The sequence below is a fragment of the Onychomys torridus genome, chromosome 8 (genome assembly GCF_903995425.1).
Source record: "Onychomys torridus chromosome 8, mOncTor1.1, whole genome shotgun sequence".
Lineage (NCBI taxonomy): Eukaryota > Metazoa > Chordata > Mammalia > Rodentia > Cricetidae > Onychomys > Onychomys torridus.
Window position 1 is genome coordinate 56,754,808 of NC_050450.1, and position 18,719 is coordinate 56,773,526.

At 47.1% G+C, this 18,719-nt stretch overlaps 1 protein-coding gene across 1 annotated transcript in view; it reads left to right on the plus strand.

Annotated features, from left to right (window-relative positions):
- The window catches only part of Pik3r6 (phosphoinositide-3-kinase regulatory subunit 6), a 48,172-nt gene that overhangs the window by 6,653 nt on the left and 22,800 nt on the right, over nt 1–18,719 (plus strand). Inside the window, exons 2-8 of the mRNA XM_036197148.1 lie at nt 5,976–6,073; nt 13,640–13,723; nt 14,646–14,737; nt 15,407–15,475; nt 16,997–17,132; nt 17,297–17,366; nt 18,433–18,616. Coding sequence (XP_036053041.1) covers nt 6,061–6,073; nt 13,640–13,723; nt 14,646–14,737; nt 15,407–15,475; nt 16,997–17,132; nt 17,297–17,366; nt 18,433–18,616 — 648 coding nt within the window. The 5' untranslated portion in view covers nt 5,976–6,060. The remainder of the gene's footprint in view (nt 1–5,975; nt 6,074–13,639; nt 13,724–14,645; nt 14,738–15,406; nt 15,476–16,996; nt 17,133–17,296; nt 17,367–18,432; nt 18,617–18,719) is intronic.

Here is an 18,719-nt window from a genome sequence, read left to right on the forward strand (position 1 = left end):
ATGCCTTTAATCCCAGCACTCGGGAGGCAGAGCCAGGCGGATCTCTGTGAGTTCGAGGCCAGCCTGGTCTACAGAGCAAGATCCAGGACAGGCACCAAAGCTACACAGAGAAACCCTGTCTCGATAACCCAAACCAAAAAGAAAAGAAAAAAGAAAGGGCATTCCTCTGAGTGCACAATTATTGCAAGGACTTCTTTGGAAGGGTGTGTGGTGATATACTGTTTATAGAATAAGAAATAAAAGCTTGCCTGAAGATCAGAGGACAGAGCTAGCCACAGAGTTAGCCATAGAGGTCAGGCAGTAGTGGCACAAGACTTTAATCCTAGCGGTCGGGAGGCAGAGATCTGTCTGGATCTCTGTGAGTTCAAGACCACACTGGGCTTCACGAGATTAACCCAGTCTAAAGGAGAAACAGCCAGGCAGTGGTGGCACACACCTTTAATCCCAGCACTTGGGAGTCACACGCCTTTAATTCCAGCACCAGGAAGGTTGAGACAGGAAGTGATATGGCTGGGCTGAGAAAGGAATATAAGGTGGGAGGAGACAGGAACTCAGGTCTTTACGGGCTCTTGCAGGCTGAGGAATTGGTGAGTTAAGAGGTGGCTGCTCTGTTTCTCTGATCTTTCGACTTCTACTCTGATAGCTGGCTCTGAGTTTTTATTAAGACCAATTAGTATTCCTGCAACAAGGGTGAAGTACAAAACCTCACCTTCCCTGTGGCTAACCTACAGAAAGACCAGTGGTGCCCTGGGCCAGACAAGTGCCCATTTGGTCCCTTTGGCAAGGCTCAGTCCTCACTTCTGAGCAGGGGAGTCACATACTGGCAGGCAGAGCCTGTCATTCCGGAGAGGGTGGAAGTGGTCTCTCCCACAACAGCTCCTGCGCTCTTCACTGTTTTACAGCATAGGCCAGTCAGCTGCCACCAAGACCCCTGAGAAGCCACTCAGAGGCACCCGTTAGTGTTAACAGGCTAAGTTTTAGTTCCTTCGAAGATAAACAAGATGTTGATGCCTCTTGAGAATGAACAGAATCCCGTTTGTTTCCACTTCTTGTTCCAAACCAGCAGCTTCCCTGAGGACTGACCCCAGTTGCCACAGAGGCCAAGAGGAGATCAGAATTTCTCCATAGGAGGACCGAGGGGGCAGCACAGAGCATCTCTGGCACTCACACAAACATGTGCAAACACTGCATCAATGGTGATGTGCCAGCTTCTGAGAGAAAAAAAAGAAAGCACAAATGAAGAGGCTTTTTGTCAGGGATGGCTAACACTAAACACTAAATTGTTTTGTTGTTGTTTTGTTTTGTGTTTTGTTTTTGAGACAAGTTCTCACTACATAGCCCTGGCTGTCTTGGTACTTGCTAGGCCAGAAACTCACAGAGATCCACCTGCCTCTGCCTCCTAAGTGCTGGGATTAAATATGTATGCCACCACACCCAGCTGAAGGCTATTTTCTGTTGAAAATAGACCTAGATTTCTTTTCCTTTGAAATTACCTTATGCTCATTATAAGCTGACCTTACCTGCACATTCATTTCTTAGGGCCAAAGTGGCTCTGTGAAGTTTACAGGGGTCAGGGAGGGATGAAAGGGGCAAGGGAACAACTATATATAGTTTATATATATGAACCTGAGGTCTTACTTCATCCCTAGTTCCCGTGTTCATCGACCTGTGACCTGTAGCAGGATATCCCACCTTCATCCGCTCATCACACAAGTATGATATGTATTCATTGTCCACTGGGCATCGCTGTGCGCAGATGCTTGTTTACCCTCCCTTCCCTACATAACTCCGATAATCTGCCATTGTTATCTCCCTCATACAGGAACTCCCAAAACATCATGGCTGAGTTTTCATGCTTGACTTTTCACAATACACTCCAATGTCGATGCCTTCTTTACTCTCTGTTTTGTCTTGGTGTCTCTTGTAAAGTTATGGGTGTCAGTTTTCTTTTTTCACCATGTGGGTTCTGGGGATCAAACTTGGGTCGGCAGGTTTGCTGGCGAGCACCTTTACCTACCATGTTGGTGACTTTTCTGTTGCTCTGATAAGCACCATGGCCAGAAGCAAAGTAGGGAAGAGAGAGTTTATTTTGGCTTAAGGTTCCCGAGGGACAAGAGTCTGTCCTGGTGAAGAAGCATGGCAGCAGGACCAGGAAGCTCACATCCTCCACCACAACCATGGAGCAGAGAGAATGAACTGGAAGCAGGGTGAGTCTATAAACACTCCAAGCTCACCCCAAGGATGTTCTTCCTCCAGCAAGGCAGCTCCTCCTAAACCTCCCCAAACAGTGCCACCAGCTGGGGACCAAGTGTTCAAATGTCTGAGCCTATGGGGGCCGTTCTCATTCCAAACACCATTCCCACTGAGCTGTCTTGATAGTCCAGGCATGCAGATTTTGAAGAGGTTTGTTGGTTTCTTTCTGATGTTAGGCAGTGAAATGAAATGCCCATGTCCTAAAGTTAAGTGGAGGGCTCATAGGCACGCATTTCATGCTTTATAACTTATGAGTATATGTCAGCTCTTGTACATTGCATGGGGAAAAAAAAAGTCAAACACACGCAATAATAAGAAATCAGATAAAACTGGAGTTACATAGAGAAACACTATCTCGAAACACCAAAACGAAAAAAAAAAGGAAGAAAGAATGAAAACATATTAAACAGCAATCATCTATCCACCTTGATTTCTCTTTTCTTTCCTCTCTTCCATCTCTCATTCTCTCTCTCTCTCTCTCTCTCTCTCTCTCTCTCTCTCTCTCTCTCTCTGTCTCATAGTTTAGTGTGAGTCATTAAAAGATAACACACAAGGGCTGTCAAGATGGCTCAGAGGATAAAGGGACTTGCCACCAAGCTTTGTGGCCTGCCTGAGCTTGATCCCTGGGACCCACTGATTGAAGGAGAGAATCCACTGTGGCAAGTTGTTCCCTGATCTCCACATGCACATGGTGGCAAACATGAGCCCATGCGTTCACACACACCCCCACTAGTACTCAAGAAGTAAAAGAAAAGAATTAATAAAAATGTAAAAGAAGATAACAACACATAAATATAAGAAAAGCTGAGGACATTTGAAATACTGTGATCTACATGTCTGGCCTTCCCCTAAAGTCTTTGTAATCATTCTTTAGATATGCACCCTCTCCAACAACATTCTTTCCCCATATTATTTGGCTACCCCAATATTTTTGCTGGTCCCTACAAATCTCAGCTTCTACTTGTAGATAGCTACACAAAATCCTGCTGACTTTTTTTGTTAGGACTTATCTGCCTACTACTCAGCTTGAGAGACTCACATCTTAACAGATCTACAAACTGTGAGCCTAATGTGCCTCTGTATTGATGTAGAGGTCTTATTTTATTAGCATTATAATTTATTATTTATTGATTGATTGATTTTTTGAGACAAGGTTTCTCTGTGAACCCTTAGCTGTCCTGGAACTCGCTCTGTAGACCAGGTTTGCCTTGAACTCACAGAGATCCACCTGCCTCTGCCTCCTGAGTGTTGGGATTAAAGGTGTGCACCACTACCTGGCATATTTTATAATTCTTTTCTTACAGGTTCAGCATGTTGTGTTAGATTTACACCTTGGCAATTTTTTCTTTGTTTATTTCAATGCTATTTTAAATGATCATACGTTTTAAATTAGGGGTTCCATATACTTGGTCTTAGTGTGTAAAGATATATCTGGAGGTTTGTGTTGACCTTATACGTTGTTTCTTGTGCCTCTACTTAATTTATTTACTAATTATGAGAGATGTTCTTAAAGTTTTTATTACCTTTATTTGAATGTTTGTGTGGGTGTGCTTATGTCTGCATGGTGCATGTGTGTGGAGACCAGAGGACAACCTGCAGGAATCAAATTTTTCCTTCCACCATGTCGATCTTGGGAACTAAATTCAGGGCTGTTTTGGCAACAATCACCTTTACTGGTTGAGACGAATTGCTTACCGGAAGTGTGCACTTGTGTGTGTGTGTGTGTGTGTGTGTGTGTGTGTGTGTGTGTGAATTCCTACTGCTTGTTTTAGAGTTTTCTAAACTTGTAATGATCTGTATGATATCAATTACTTTAAATAAGTATAATGTCTGCAGATAGAGTTCTGTTATTATCTGCAGTTTTATTCCGTCTTCCAGTATGGATACTTGGACTGGTTCTAGCTCAGCAGTCCCTTGGACAATGCAGCAGTCGGGTGCGTGTGCCTGTTTTCCTCCATATGGCACTGGCAAGGATTTCTAATGTCAAGTAGAAGAGCACTGCTGGCAGCAGATGGACACCGTCGCTTCCATGCCGTGGAGCTGCCGACGGATGTCCTTTATCAGATTAATAAAGTCCCCAGCTCCTAATGTCATGCATGACAACTGAAATTGTCAAATGCTCTTACTGCCGCAACTGACAGGATCATGTGACTTCTTTTTGCATTTTTAGTCTTTACCATAGTAGATTACACCGACTGGTTTTCAAATATTGGATTAGTATTTCATGCCTGGGGTAAATCCGTCAAGCTATTGTGTCTATATGTTACCTATATATTGCTAATACGTGTTTGAGGGGTTTTCCATATATGTGCATAAGATATATAGTTTCTTTTCTTTTTCTTTCTTTCTTTCTAAAATTTTTTAATTAATTAATTAATTAATTTTGGGTTTTTCAAGACAGGGTTTCTCTGTGTAGTTTTGGTTCCTGTCCTAGATCTTGCTCTGTTGACAAGGCTGGCCTTGAACTCACAGAGATCCACCTGGCTCTGCCTCCCGAGTGCTGGGAATAAAGGTGTGCACCCCACCCCACCACCACCACCACCCCACCACCCCTGGCAGCTTCTAGCTTATTTAAATCAATGTATCTGAAGCAAATTTATTGTAAACTGCATAGAATTAACTCCACTTACCTTTATATTACCCAAGCTGGGCATGGTGGTGCACTCTACCAATCACTGCATTTGGGAGGCAGAGGCAGGAGGATTGCTGCAAGTTTGAGATCAGCCTGGAATTCATAATTAGTTTGAGGCTAGCCAGAGCTATATAGTGAAATCCTATTTCAGAACAAACAAGCAACCCCTAGCCCTTCCTTCTTGATATCCATCCTGATGATCTTTTCTTGGTGGGTTTAGACCATTTACATTTAATGTAGTTACTATTGTATCTGGAGGTCTGCCATTTTACTATTATTGGTCTTGTTATTTGTTGTTGCTCATCTGACAGAGAGAAAAGGTAGCAGGGATTTCTCTCCAGCCCTTGGGAGGAAAACGCCTCTAGTGAGAGAGGAGCACTTCCTCCTTCCACTCCTCTGACTTTTGCACCTGGGCAGCCACCACCTCCTTCACCATTGTGCTTCACTGTTGCAGGGGGGCCCGGGGCTACAGCAGAAATTGGAAGAGAGAAAGGGAGTGCCCCATCTCTCCAGTTTAAAGAGCTCCTTTCTGCAGCCCAGACAAGCAACAGAGGGCTCTTTCTCTCCTTAGAGGTTTTGTTTTTAATTGTGTGTATGTGTGTGGTTGTGTGCATGCCTGTGAGGGCAGGTGCCCACGGAGGCCAGAAGAGGGTATGAGATCCCCTGGAGTCTGACTTTTTACAGGTGGGTGTGAGCAGTCCAATAAGGATGCTAGGAACTGAACTCGGGTCCTGTGAAAGAGCAGTACATGTTTTAACTCCTGAGCCATCTCTCAGATGCCTCCACCCCCAACTTTTAACCTCTTTCCAAGAGCCTTCAATGTGCACGTCTGGCTGCTGGGCTGGCGTCATGCCAGTCTGGTTGTAGAAGAATGGAGAAAACAGAAACCTTGTTGCTTAATGCTTCTTACTTGAGCTCTGGCTTCCTTCTGCCCTCTTCCTGCTCCCGTTTGCTGTTTAGAAAGCTCCCGGAGCCGCCCCATGCTTACTCCCTGGAGTTGTGAGCTGCAGCTGGCAGGCGTGCTGTAGCCTGGATATGCTTTTTGCACTTTCCCACCACGCACACTAACAAGCTGCCTCTTCTTTTGCAGAACAATCTCTGTGTAGAAACCACCATTCTACTTTCCACTCCGCTGTCTGAGACAACCACATCCTCCCCACTCGGGGACAGGCTCCATGGAGAGCTCAGGTCAGTGTGTGGGGTTGGGGGAGGGCATGTCCAGAAAGCCTGACAGCTCAGAGAGGCAAGCCAATGCTGTCGGTGAGCATGTTTCTAGGCCTCGAAGGACCATCTGTCTAGCCAGGGGCTACGACACCTTGAGTGTGAGGACATCTTGAGAGAGGAACAAACGCACACTTAGGAGCTTGCTCAACTGCTTACACGTTGTTGGACAGTGAATAGTAAGAACTGCTGCCAGGCGGTGGTGGCGCACACACCCTTAATCCCAGCACTTGGGAGGCAGAGGCAGGCGGATCTTTGTGAGTTTGAGGCGAAGTCTACAGAGCAAGTTGCAGGATAGCCAGGGCTACACAGAGAAACCCTGTTTCGAAAAACAAACAAACAAACAAAACAAAAAACAACAACAACAAAAAACCCCACAAAACAAACCTACTAAGACTTATTACCAAGTTCTTCGTTTCTCCTGCTGCTCCCATATCGTATGTGTTCATATGTGTTCATATGTGTTCATATGTGTTCATATGTGTTCATATGTGTCCCTCACTCCTGTTAGAGCTCTTCCTTCCCTTTCACAATTCCCTTCTTACACACTCTCTCTCCCCGCATCTCACACACACATTTAGATCTAGATTCTGTAATGTCTGTCTTCCCGAGTCTGGCTTAGTTCAAAGATTGCAACTTTCAAAGAGAACATTTGACCAGGTGGTTCTATTTCTAACATCTCTGTAGCCTTGAATAAATATTCTCCCCCTGCAGGCCTCATCACCCACCCAATAAAATGAGAAGGGAGGCCCTGGGGTCCCTCTCCAAGTTAGATGATTTTTTTTTAGCTTTTAGAAGTTTTTACTTTATGTGTGTGCATGTTTTTTTCCTGAATGTATATCTGCTTACCTCTTGAGTGTATGGTGTCCACAGGGACCAGAAGAGGATGTTTGATCTCCAGGAACTGGAGTTACAGACGGTTGTGAGCCACCGCGTGGGTGCTAGGAATTGAACCTTGGTATTTGGAAAGAACAGTCAGCAGAGCGCTTAATCTTAATCACTTAGCCATCTCTCTGGCTTTCTTAGGGTCTCATTTGGCAGTTAGAGAGGCAAAATAGGGCAAGACCTGTAATCTTTTTTTTAAAAATTTTATTATTATCATTTTTTAGATTCTTTTTTAAAATAAGATCTTTATTGACAGGTAATTCACATAGTATAATTTTTCTGTTTGCACAGTTTGATAGACTTTAGTCTAGCATCCTCATAGGCCCACAACACCATCACACCACTTCCTGTTTTAGAACATCACTGTCTTCAATTTCTTTCTTTCCTTTTTTTTTTGAATGTGGAATGCCATTTATTGAAGGAGGGAGGAGGTCTTAAATACAGGCTTACCGCAATGGGAGAACTCCAGAGGGCAGAAGTTCACTTCCAAGGTTTTACAATCTTGCATCTAAGCAATTAACTCCCAATGTGCAGGATACACAGACAAGGACCTTCCCTTAAGCATTCAGGAGGGTGGAATCTCACAGGGAATTAGCATAGGGAGGATATCAAGGTCAAGGTCAGCAAGCAAGGCAACAGTTACCCAAAACGGGGGGCCAGGGCCCTACAAGACCTGTAATGTTTAAAACAGATTTACCTGCCAACCTCACAGGACTCTTGTTCAGAATCACATGCATTACATGCTGGGAAATGCTCTTTGTATCTATGAGTCAGTCAAGGGATGCTAGCTGCTATAACAAATGGCCCCAAGTATCAGAATAGCACAACAATACTCATTTCACACTTAATCACAGTCCAGTCTGGGCTCTAAGCAGTCTTCTGAGGTCAGAGGATTCAACCTTGTGGAACCATCATCTCCAACACGCAACCTTTAAGGTCACTGCTGAGTGAGAACAGCCTGGGTACAGTGCAGGAAATTCTATTATCCCTGCAAATGATAGGCTTCACTTCTATCATATTACATTGGTCCAGATTTGTTGACCAACAGCAAGGGAGTCTGGGAAATGTAGTCTTCCTGTCTATCTTGATTTGATGACCATTTAGCATTGTCACAAAGTGTTAATAAAGCCTAACTGTAATATTCAGCAATACCAAGATCGGTACAAAGAATTCTAGTGTCATCGCTTAGGGCATGTTCTTCCTCTTTGGAGCTGGGTTTACAAGGCCTGAGAGGAGGCTGCGATCTTCTGTCTGTTTGGCTGGGGCCTCCAGAACCAGCTGGCCAGGCTTGGGTGTCCTTAAGAGAGATGGAGGCTATTTTGGGGGCTATTCCTGTGCTCTGACCAAAGTTGATTCAGGAGGTTTATGTATGGCATCCAAAGATACAGCACTTTGTGCTCAGGTGCCCTTTTCCCTGTGACCCATAACCCCTTTTCTCTCGTGGTCTTGAGGAGTCTAGCCTCTCTGAACTGAGAATACTCTCTCTCTCTCTCTCTCTCTCTCTCTCTCTCTCTCTCTCTCTCTCTTTTTCTTTGGACAACCCAGCTCAGCTCAGTTAGATAACTGGGGTCTTTGTGGTCAGTCAGAGAATGGAAACCAGTGAAGGCAGAAGAGACGGGTTGGGGAAAGCAGAGAAGCTGTGCCAGGCCCTGGGTCAGCTGCATCCCAGCCTCTGCCCATCATCCCATATCAGAAAGACTCACTTCCAGGGTCAACGGACTTTCGGACTTGCAAGGGATGCAAGGAACACAAACTTATACCAACTTCCTGTTTTGTTCACAAACATCAGCAACTAATTCAGTTTTCAGAAGATACTACACAAGCCTGAGCAGACCACGTGAGCAAGCTAGCTGTGGACCAAAGACTGAGGCTGTTCAAGCTTTGAAGGCTTTCCAAAACGGCACGTGTTTGAGATGGTCTCCAGGGCCTACTGGCCGCTTCTCTAGTTTTTCTCTGAAATATAAGAGAGAAAGAGATAGACAGAGACAGAGACAGAGAGACTAAGAAAGAGGGAAAGAGAGAGACAGAGACAGGGAGACAGATCAGAACTGTCACTGGTTCAAATCTTTATGTAGGTCACATCAAGAGGACGATTAGAAAGGAAAGAAGGGAAGAAAGGAGTGAGGGGAAGAGAAGGGGATAAAAAGGAAGAAAAGTTCAAGTGAGGGAAATCAGAAGGGAGCTATGGAAAGAAGTGGAAGGAGGGAGGGAAGGAGGAAGGAAGAACAGGAAAAGAAACAAAGATAAAGAAGGGCAAGGTGCAGGGCAGTGGTGGTGCACGCCCTTAATCCCAGCACTTGGGAGGCAGAGCCAGGTGGATCTCTGTGAGTTCGAGGCCAGCCTGGTCTACAAAGCGAGTTCCAGGAAAGGTGCAAAGCTACACAGAGAGACCTTGTCTCAAAAAACCAAAACCAAAAAGAGAAAAAAAAAAAAAAGATGAAAGGCATAAAGGAGGGAGAGGAAGGGAGGAACAAAGACAAAATACCAATTAATTTACGAATAATTCACCTTGCATTACTTCATTAAGTCTTCAGGAAAGGTAGAGATGTTTACTTGGGAGGTCAGGTTGGACCAATCTTCATGCCAGGCTAAGTGACTTCCTGGCAAAGTTTGAGAGACATGGCCCTGCTGAGTGGGGTGTCCAGATGGGTAGACTTGGCTGTTATCTTCAGGCTGGGGGGAGCTGGGAAGTAGGCCTTGGCTGTGGCCACTGTCTCACAGGAACAAGTGAGAATTGGGGGGAAGTGGGGGCTTCAGAGAGGGTAATTATCCTCTGGACTTTACATGTGTCCACCTCAGAGCCCCGGAGGGGGGCTGCCTGCTGACCAGCAGGGCAGAGCATAGCTTGGCCTCAATGGTTCAACTTGATATGCCATCTGCTGATGTTTACATATGTAGCCCCATCCTTCTAAAGGACCCCGAGACAATTAAGATATGACAAAACACAAAGCTGAGGCAACAGAGAGGAAGCAAGAAGAGAGGCCCCAGCCCCTTGACATGATGTTTGGGACTGGACTCTAATTCAGCTGGGAGTTTCTTGGCAGCCAAGTCAAAAAGGGAAGCCCTGAGGTATGTGGTTTGCGTTGTCTGGCGACTAGAGAAGACAAATTACTTGTGTATAAAAACACCCTTGGCTGAAGTTTACTGCAAGGGAAATCTGTCCTTGTGGACAGTGTTTCCCATCATTACCATCCTCGTCTGGCTCCTCCAAGAAGCAAACACCGAGATGTGTAAGGATTTGCTCAAGGAAACACCTGTGGGACAGGGAGTCGGCAGAGAGTCTGACTGTGAGGGCTGGCTTGCTGGGGGATAGTGTGTGTGTGTGTGTGTGTGTTAGGCTGAGAGGAATCCAGAGAACAGTTCCACAGTGTAGTATTGGTGGCGGAATCAGGAGCTGAAATTAGCCATCAAAGAATGTCTCTCTTGGGAACAGCTGTGAAGCAAGCACAGAGCTTGGCAGGTTTGGTGGCACAGTCACCTGGGCAGCATCACTTAAAGTCCCAGCAGTGAGGGGCAGTGAAACACAGTCTCCAGGCTTCCTCCCTTTGCTAAATCATTTGCATATTCCTCCTCTTCATTCTCCTGCCTTATCAACATATCCTTATTAAGGAAAAAAATGCTTATGCTGACGTTTGTCAAAATGGCAAAGAAGTCTTTATTCAGGTCTGGCAGCAGAGTGAACGCAGGCTTAACTGAGAATCCAGAAGGACATCCGAGTGGGGACTCAGTAGCTGGGAACTTCCTGACCTAGCGGGGTTCTTGCCAGAGGAGGGTCAGAAGGCCAGGGATTCTCTCTGATTTACCGGGTTTCTTGATGAAAGTGGGATGGACAAGCCAGAGTCAGGACAGAGGCCAAGGCTGAGGCCAGAAGAGAAAGGCTTAGGGGAGTGTGACACAGCGTCATTAGCACCACCTGGGACAGTGTAAATCGACGATGTTGCTGTCACTACCAAGGACAGTATTTATATGATGCTTCTTTCTTTCTTTCTTTCTTTGTTTCTTTCTTTCTTTGTTTCTTTCTTTCTTTCTTAAAGGCAGAGTTAGGATTTAATAAAGATATTTTATAGAGATTTACAAAAAAAGAGGTGCTTAGAAAGAAAGACAAGACACCCCCCAAGAGCATGGGTGTGAACTCCAAAACAGCCCCACTCCACTGTCTTGACAATTGTCAACTACAGGATGTAGGTGGCTTTGAAGCTATTATCCTTAAATGGTGACTAAGGAACTTAAGTGCGCCCATGGGTCTAGTGGGGTCCTGAGGAGCTCCTGAGGGATTACAACCAATAGGATCATAGGGATTAGGAATCATCACCTTTTGACAAAGTTAATAGTCTTGTTTGAGGTTCTCAGACTCCTACTGGGGAAGGAAGTAAGGCTCACAGAAGATCAAATACACACAGGTCGTAATCCTGGGTCATTGCTGGTTTAACCGGAAGTGTCTGTAGAGGGAGGAATGGCGGTCTGTGGGGACGCCTTTCAGCATATACTCTTGATGGAATTCTTGTTTCTTGGCTCCAAGGAGACTTCGGGGCGAGGGCTGGTTCCTTGCTCACTTCCCCATCATTTTCTGTCTCTCTACTCTGCCTCATTTTCTCTCAATCATAAGGGTTACTTAAGAATCGTAGATGCCCTCCCCCCAAATCCATCTTCTATAATTTTTCCATGCTGAACAGGGATGTAGACCCTATCTATCTAGGGATCAAAAGTCTTGATCTGAGCCAGGTGTGGTGGTACACCTCTTTAATCCCAGCACTGGGGAGGCAGAGATAGGTAGAGCTCTGAGAGTTTGAAGCCAGCCTGGTCTACAAAGAAGTTCCAAGACAGCCAGGGCTGTTACACAGAGAAACCCTGTCTCGAAAAATCAAAAAATAAAAATAAAAATAAATAAAGAGTTGAAAGGCCAATAGCTAGGCAGGAAAAAGGATAGGCGGGGCTGCAGGCAGAGAGAATAAATAGGAGGCTTAGGAGAAAGGAAAAATGAGAGAAGGGGCAGAGAAGAAGATACCCGGGGCAAGAAGCCGGGCAGCCATCAGCCAGCCAGACACAGAGACAGCAGGAAAGATATAAAGAAAAAGTAAAAAGCTCCGAGGCAAAATGTAGATGAAGAGAAACAGGTTAAGTTATAAGATTATAAGAGGTAGCAAGAAAAGAGCTAAGCTAAGGCCCAGCATTCAAACTAATAAGAAGTCTTTGTGTCATGATTTGGAAGCTGGTTGGTGGCCAGCTTTGCACCTTTCCTGGATCTCACTCTATAGACCAGGCTGGCCTCGAACTCACAAAGATCTGCCTGCCTCTGCCTCCCGAGCGCTGGGATTAATCAACTCTTTATTAGACCAATCAGGTGCCTTAGGCAGGCAAGCTGAAACAAATGCAACACATCTTTACATATGAAACAAATGCAGCATAAACAAAAGTAACCATCTTTTCAGAGTTAAATATTCCACAGCATAACAAATGTAACATATCTTTGCCTAATTAAAATAATATTCCACAACACACCAATGCATACATGTGCCTACACTCACACCCAGCACACATAGACACCTGTATGCATACCCACAATCATAAAATAAAGTTACAAATTGAGGAAAGTATTAATTTCAATTTTTTTTTTCCGGAGCTGAGGACCAAACCCAGGGCCTTGCGCTTGCTAGGCAAGCACTCTACCACTGAGCTACGTCCCCAACCCCTAATTCCAATTCTTAACCTGTCTTATCTGACTAGTGTAGGGGAACATGAGAGAATCTGGGCTTGGAGACTGGCAGGTCATCGTTTCAAGGGAATCTAGATTTTGGATGTTGTCATTTGTTGGGACTCTATCTCCAACAACACTTCAGGGGAATCCTGGGTAAGTCACAGGAATAAGGTAGGAATGATAAAGCGAGACACTCCGCATCCTTATCTGGCCTCCATACACACGTGTATGGATGCACATACCTGAATATACACACATACACATGCATATGCCCACACACACACCAAAAATTGTGTGTGTGTGGGGGGGTGAGTTGAGACAGGGTTTCTCTGTGTAGCCTTAGCTATCCTGGGACTAGCTCTGTAGCCCAGGCTGGCCTCAAACTCACAGATATCCACCTGCCTCTGTCTCCCAAGTACTAGGATTAAAGGTTCGTACCACCACCACCCAGCTTATACACCAATGTTTTTAAAAGTTATTAGAACACAAACACTGCTATACTAAGATAGTTTAGCTGGTAATTGTTATGATTACTAATGACTAACAGAAGAGGCTGGCATGAGATTTACCACGTTCCTCTGAGTAACAAACCATTTAAAACTCATCCATTATTTATTTCTAGAATTTCCATTTAATATGTTAAGACTCATAGTTGGTGGTGGGTAATTGAAACCACAAAAAGTGAAGTCTTGGGTAAGCGGGAACTGGACTATCATACATCCACACTTTTCCAAATGATGGTTTTACAAAGAACACAGAAACACTGATAGAAATACTATCTTCCATCTCAGAGCATTGTGCTGGCTGTCATCTCATTGATGGATTACCATGGGCTCCTCTTCAGGATTATAGGAGAGCTAAGACTCGTCTCCTGAGGATTGGGGTGGGGGCAGCAGGGAGGACAGATGGGGTGAACACCACAGCTCCTGACCTCCAGGTTCCCCCACTTTCAGATGTGGAGCTGGACTTCCAGAGAAGCGTACAGGCTGTGCTTCGAGAGCTCAACACCCCAGCCCCAGCCTTCCAGAGAAATCGCGGTAAGAGCTGGAGCAGGGAGCAACCCAACCCTGACCCCAAGTCCTATCCTGCCAGCTCTGCCCCAGGCATTCCAGGAAGGGGCTAGCTTGGAGTTCTTAGGTGAGGGGTCTCCAGCCTGAAGTTCTCAGGTGAGGGGTTTCCAGCATAGAGTTCTCAGGTGAGGCATCTCCAGCCTGGAGTTCTCAGGTGAGGGGTTTCCAGTCTGGAGTTCTCAGGTGAGGAGTTTCCAGCCTGGAGTTCTCAGGTGAGGGGTTTCCAGTCTGGAGTTCTCAGGTGAGGGGTTTCCAGTCTAGAGTTCTCAGGTGAGGGGTTTCCAGTCTAGAGTTCTCAGGTGAGGAGTCTCCAGCCTGGAGTTCTCAGGTGAGGGGTCTCCAGCCTAGCTGTCTTTTTATTGAAAATTTGAAAATCTACCCAAAGCTTCTCTGCTTCCTGCTCCAACTCTCCTATAGTAAATATGTTGAGACCATAGTGGGTGGTGGGTAACTGAAAGCACAAAAAGTGAAGTCTTGGGTAAGAGGGGACTGGACTGCCATACTGCGGGCAGTAATGGGTCTCTGCCACCTTCTTCCCTGGTCACCTTCCCTACTTCCACTTCCAAACACAACTCTCCTCTCGGACCTGGAAACATTCAGAAGGTGGCTGGGGCTCTGGGCCTGCAGATATGCTACACTGCTACACACACACACACACACACACACACACACACACACACACCACCTGTCACTTCCTTGACCTTGTTCGTGGTCACTCACTGTCTAGAAAATGTCATGGGAGGAGCTCACCATGTGTACCTGGGGTCAGCTCTGACTACAGGGTCAGATGTAGCTGGCCAACTGCACTCTAAGACCCGGGGCTCAGGGCAATAGCTTCTGAGATCCTGACCCACCCAGCCATGATGGGGCCCCCTTTCTCCTGGCCCAGGTATGTGGAGATGGTCTCTGCACAAGAAGGTAGAGCGAGATCCAGGAAAGAGCTCCGTGCTGGTCCGAATTCTCCTCAGAGAGCTGGAGAAGGTTGGTGCTCAAGCTTGAGGAAGGCAGCAGGGGTGGAGTGAAGAGAGGAGCCCCATCAGGTTGGGGACCACCTGTGCAGCTCTGTGCCCGAAAACTTGTGTTGTTTGCGGGCCATATGCTTGGTTTTTACCGGGCACGTCTTCTTCATGGACTTCTCCTATCTCAGCACTGTTTTCTACCCATCCACTCCCATTGTTACTTGAGTTAGCATATTTCAAAAAGAAAGTCTGTAACATAGCCATAGCAGAAATAAAAGATGTATATATTCTGCACATATGTGTGCCACCACGGAGGCTTACCCTTGTCCTACTCAAAATTGTCCATGTCCTGCATGATGCTGCTGCTTGGGAAACACCGCTCCAAGATGTGGCCTTGCTTGTCAATTAGCTTTGGCTCCCGTGTGGGGTCTATGTGGCTTCCCCATCCTACCTGCCTCGGGAGAGGATTCCTCCATCTGCCCGCCCCTCACAGAGGGCTTCCACATCCTTGCTACTCCCTACCCTGTTCTCCTTTCCCCTCGCCCCCGCAGGCCACTCCCTTTGGCATACTCTATTACTGCCTTCCACCTAATTCCCCGGCACCCCCAGCCTAACCTGCCCTCTGTAGCTAGGACGTGGTGGTCCCTGGAGCACCCAGCCCAGCATGATGCCAGGATCTCCTGTTTTCCAGGCAGAGAGCGAGGATGTGCGGCATGTCATCATTCCCTTGTTGCTCACTCTAATGTACGTGCTCACTAAGGTGAGATGGGGTTGGGGTCAAGGTGACTCACACGAGGCTAGGGGAGAAAATATCACAATTCTCAAAGGGCTTAAGAGATAACTTATTCTGGGATCAAGCATGAGTGACTGAGGTTGGGAGAGATGATTCGGTGGCTAAGAGCACTTGCTGCTCTTCCAGAGGATCCAGATTCAGTTCCCAGCACCCACATGACAGGAACGTCAAGTCATAGGGCCCTGTCCTATCTTCCTTGTTGACACCAAATCTCTGCTAGGGCAAGCCTGGTGCCTTTCCATACACTTTGTACTTTCCTTTCTACCCAGAGGTGAAATTGGACAGGCAATGGGGTAGTCGAGACAGTGTGGAGAATAAATAGAGTCTTTGACAGTGTGTGGGTCCTTGGGTTGTCCATTCGTGTGTCATCATTGTGAGTAACAAGACCCTCACTCTGTAACAACAACTTCAAGAAACCAGAGAAAACAAAATTCTTTCTTGTTTGTTTGTTTTGAAATATAGTTTCTCTGTGTAAACAGCCCTGGCTGTCCTGGAACTTACTTTGTAGACCAGGCTGGCTTTGAACTCACAGATATTCACTTGCCTCGGCCTCCCAAGTGCTGGTATTAAAGGCATGTGCCACCACTGCCTGGCATAAAACCACTTTTAATACCCAATTCTACAGAATAGGACTCAAGACAAAAGACAAAAATGGCTGGTGTGGCATTTTGGCACATAACAGAAAATTTTAAGTCCCTGATTTTGAGAAATCCCTGCCCTCTCTCCCTGTAGAATTACCATCTTTACACTCCTCCAGCACAATCCCATTCCCAATGCCCAATCCTATCGGTCCAGGATGCAAAGCCCTATCTAACAAATATCCTGGGGCTTAAAACTGCCTCCTTTTTCCAACTCGGAGTTCTGAGACAAGCTAGGGAAGGAAGGGGCCTGCTGCTTGTCTGTGACTCTTCGGTGAACTCTAAATGTACATCATTCTAAACATGGACCAGAACTATTGACTTCTTATGACTGGCGGTCTCTACATGGAGATGAGACATAGGAAAGCAGTGGTTTACACCCCTGGCTAGAGGAACTGGTGGTGGGGTGTGGGGAGCGTCACTACAGCATCTGGGATGAGGATGGGGCTGGGACAAAGGAGTCAAGCACACTGAGGAAGAGGGGGAGGGGAGGAAATGAAGCGTCTGGGCATTGTAGGGTACCTCATGCCTGTGAGATTCATGGAGGTATGGAGACTTAGGAAGTAGCTCCAAGTTTCCAAACCCGGAGATGCTCAGAAATACACCACATAGCTCCAGCATTAAGGCTGGGAGAGAACTGACGTGCTGAGAGTGTAGGGTGAATTTCTGTCTTGCTAAGGTGTTGTAGGGAGGTCTCACAGATGCTGGGAGGAGAGATTGTAACCAGAGGATGTGGAGAACATGAAGCCAGTCTAGCTGTCCGTCCCAACCTTCCTTCTTTCGCACCTGCTCTAACCCACCCCACCCCAGACCCTTCCAGACCTAGAGCGCCAACCCCCCTCCCTCTCAGCAGGCCACAGGCATCACGGAAGATCTCTACCATAGAGCTTACACCTTCTGCACCAGGCTGCTGACCCTGCCTGCCCCCTACTCTACGGTCGCTTTGGACTGTGCCATAAGGCTGAAAACAGAGGCAGCCGTCCCAGGTGAGAGCTGCTGGGCATCCTGGCCTCCCGTGTGGCAATGCAGGACCACCCAATACCAGGCTGTTTTCTCCAGGATGCTAGAGAGCTCAAAACCCTCGGCTCCTTCCAGGAGAATTGGCGTCAGAGACCCAGAGGCTGGCTCACTGATGTGATCTGATTTGCAGGTACCCTGTTCCAAAGAACTGTCATTGCGGAGCAGAACCTGATGAGTGAACTGTACCCTTACCAGGAGAGGTAAGAGGCCTGGGAGTGGCTGCTACCTTCAGCTCCCTCCAAGGGCTGGGTACCTGGCAACTGTTCCCTGGCAGGAGAACAAACAAGGAGGCCAGGTGAAGAGTAACTCTCAACAGAGCTTCCACACTGGCCCAACAGTGACATGCACTTCCAGGTCAAGGGTGGCAGCTGTATCGGTTTCTGGGCCTTTCTTCTTTGGCTGGGTGTAGAGTGACCCTGCTCCTGTGCAGAAGAAGCACCTGGCCCAGGGCGACGCCTCTGTTCCCTTCTTGTGCCTCCCTGTATCCTGTTCTGTGCCACCAAGAAGCCACATCCAATCAAGCCAGGCAGCCAGAGGTAGCTGTAGGGACTGAACCCTGTTGCCTCAAGGAATTCTCAAAACCCTTAGATAAGATGGAAGCGTGGCCCTTGCTCCTGTTCAGAAGACAGCTGGTAGGGGGTGGGAGGGTAAGTGCCTCTCCCTTCTGCAGGCAAGTTTGTGAGTTTAGCTGAGTGGCACCCTACAGGTTGGAGACTTGAGAGCTATGCTTGGGAAGGGTGCTGAGGGAAAGGGCATGGGGGACTCAGTACTGGAGGGGAGAGCATGGCATGGTTTCCTGAAGAAGGAAAGTGTGGGTGAGTCAGTTTTCTGGTGTGATTGGGGTAATGAGCAAAGATGAGGTTTATGTGGGTCCAGAGCTCCAGTACCAGAAGGAGAGGTTGAAGGTCTCCCCAGAGGGTGTTGAGCACTGGGCCAGGATGCTCCCCAGGAAGGTCTCCCCAGAAAGCAGGCCTCAGGATGGAACGTCCCTAGATGAAGGACTTAACCTGCTCCTCCACATGGGACCATGTGCTTGAGGGGACTCCAGCTGCCCCTCTGAAAAGGCCCTGAGACTCCCGCCTGCTTCAGTCCCCGCTTCTCCTGATTGTGGCCCCACTTAGAGGTTTTTGAATCTGAAGCTTCTCTTTGTAAGGGAATTAACCACTGGAAACTGCTTTTGTTATCAAAGGCGTTATATTATTGGGTTGTCCATCCAAGCTTTTGGGGGTATCCACCCAGTACCTCCGTTCCACTCTCACCCCCCAGAGTGTTCCTGTTTGTGGACCCTGAGCTGGTCTCTGCCTCCGTGTGCAGTGCCCTGCTGCTGGAGATTGAGGCGGCCCAGGAGCAGCAGACACCTGAGGCTTGCATGCGCCATGTGGTCACCCACACCCTGCAGGCAGCTCTGGGGGATGCCTGCCACACAGGTGCTCTGAACAGGAAGCTGCAGGTAATTAACACCCCACCCTGGACATTCATCATAGGCACTCCTGTACTCTTCCTGCTTCTGGTCCACTTCACCCTTTCCCCCACAAATCAGCAATTCATACATG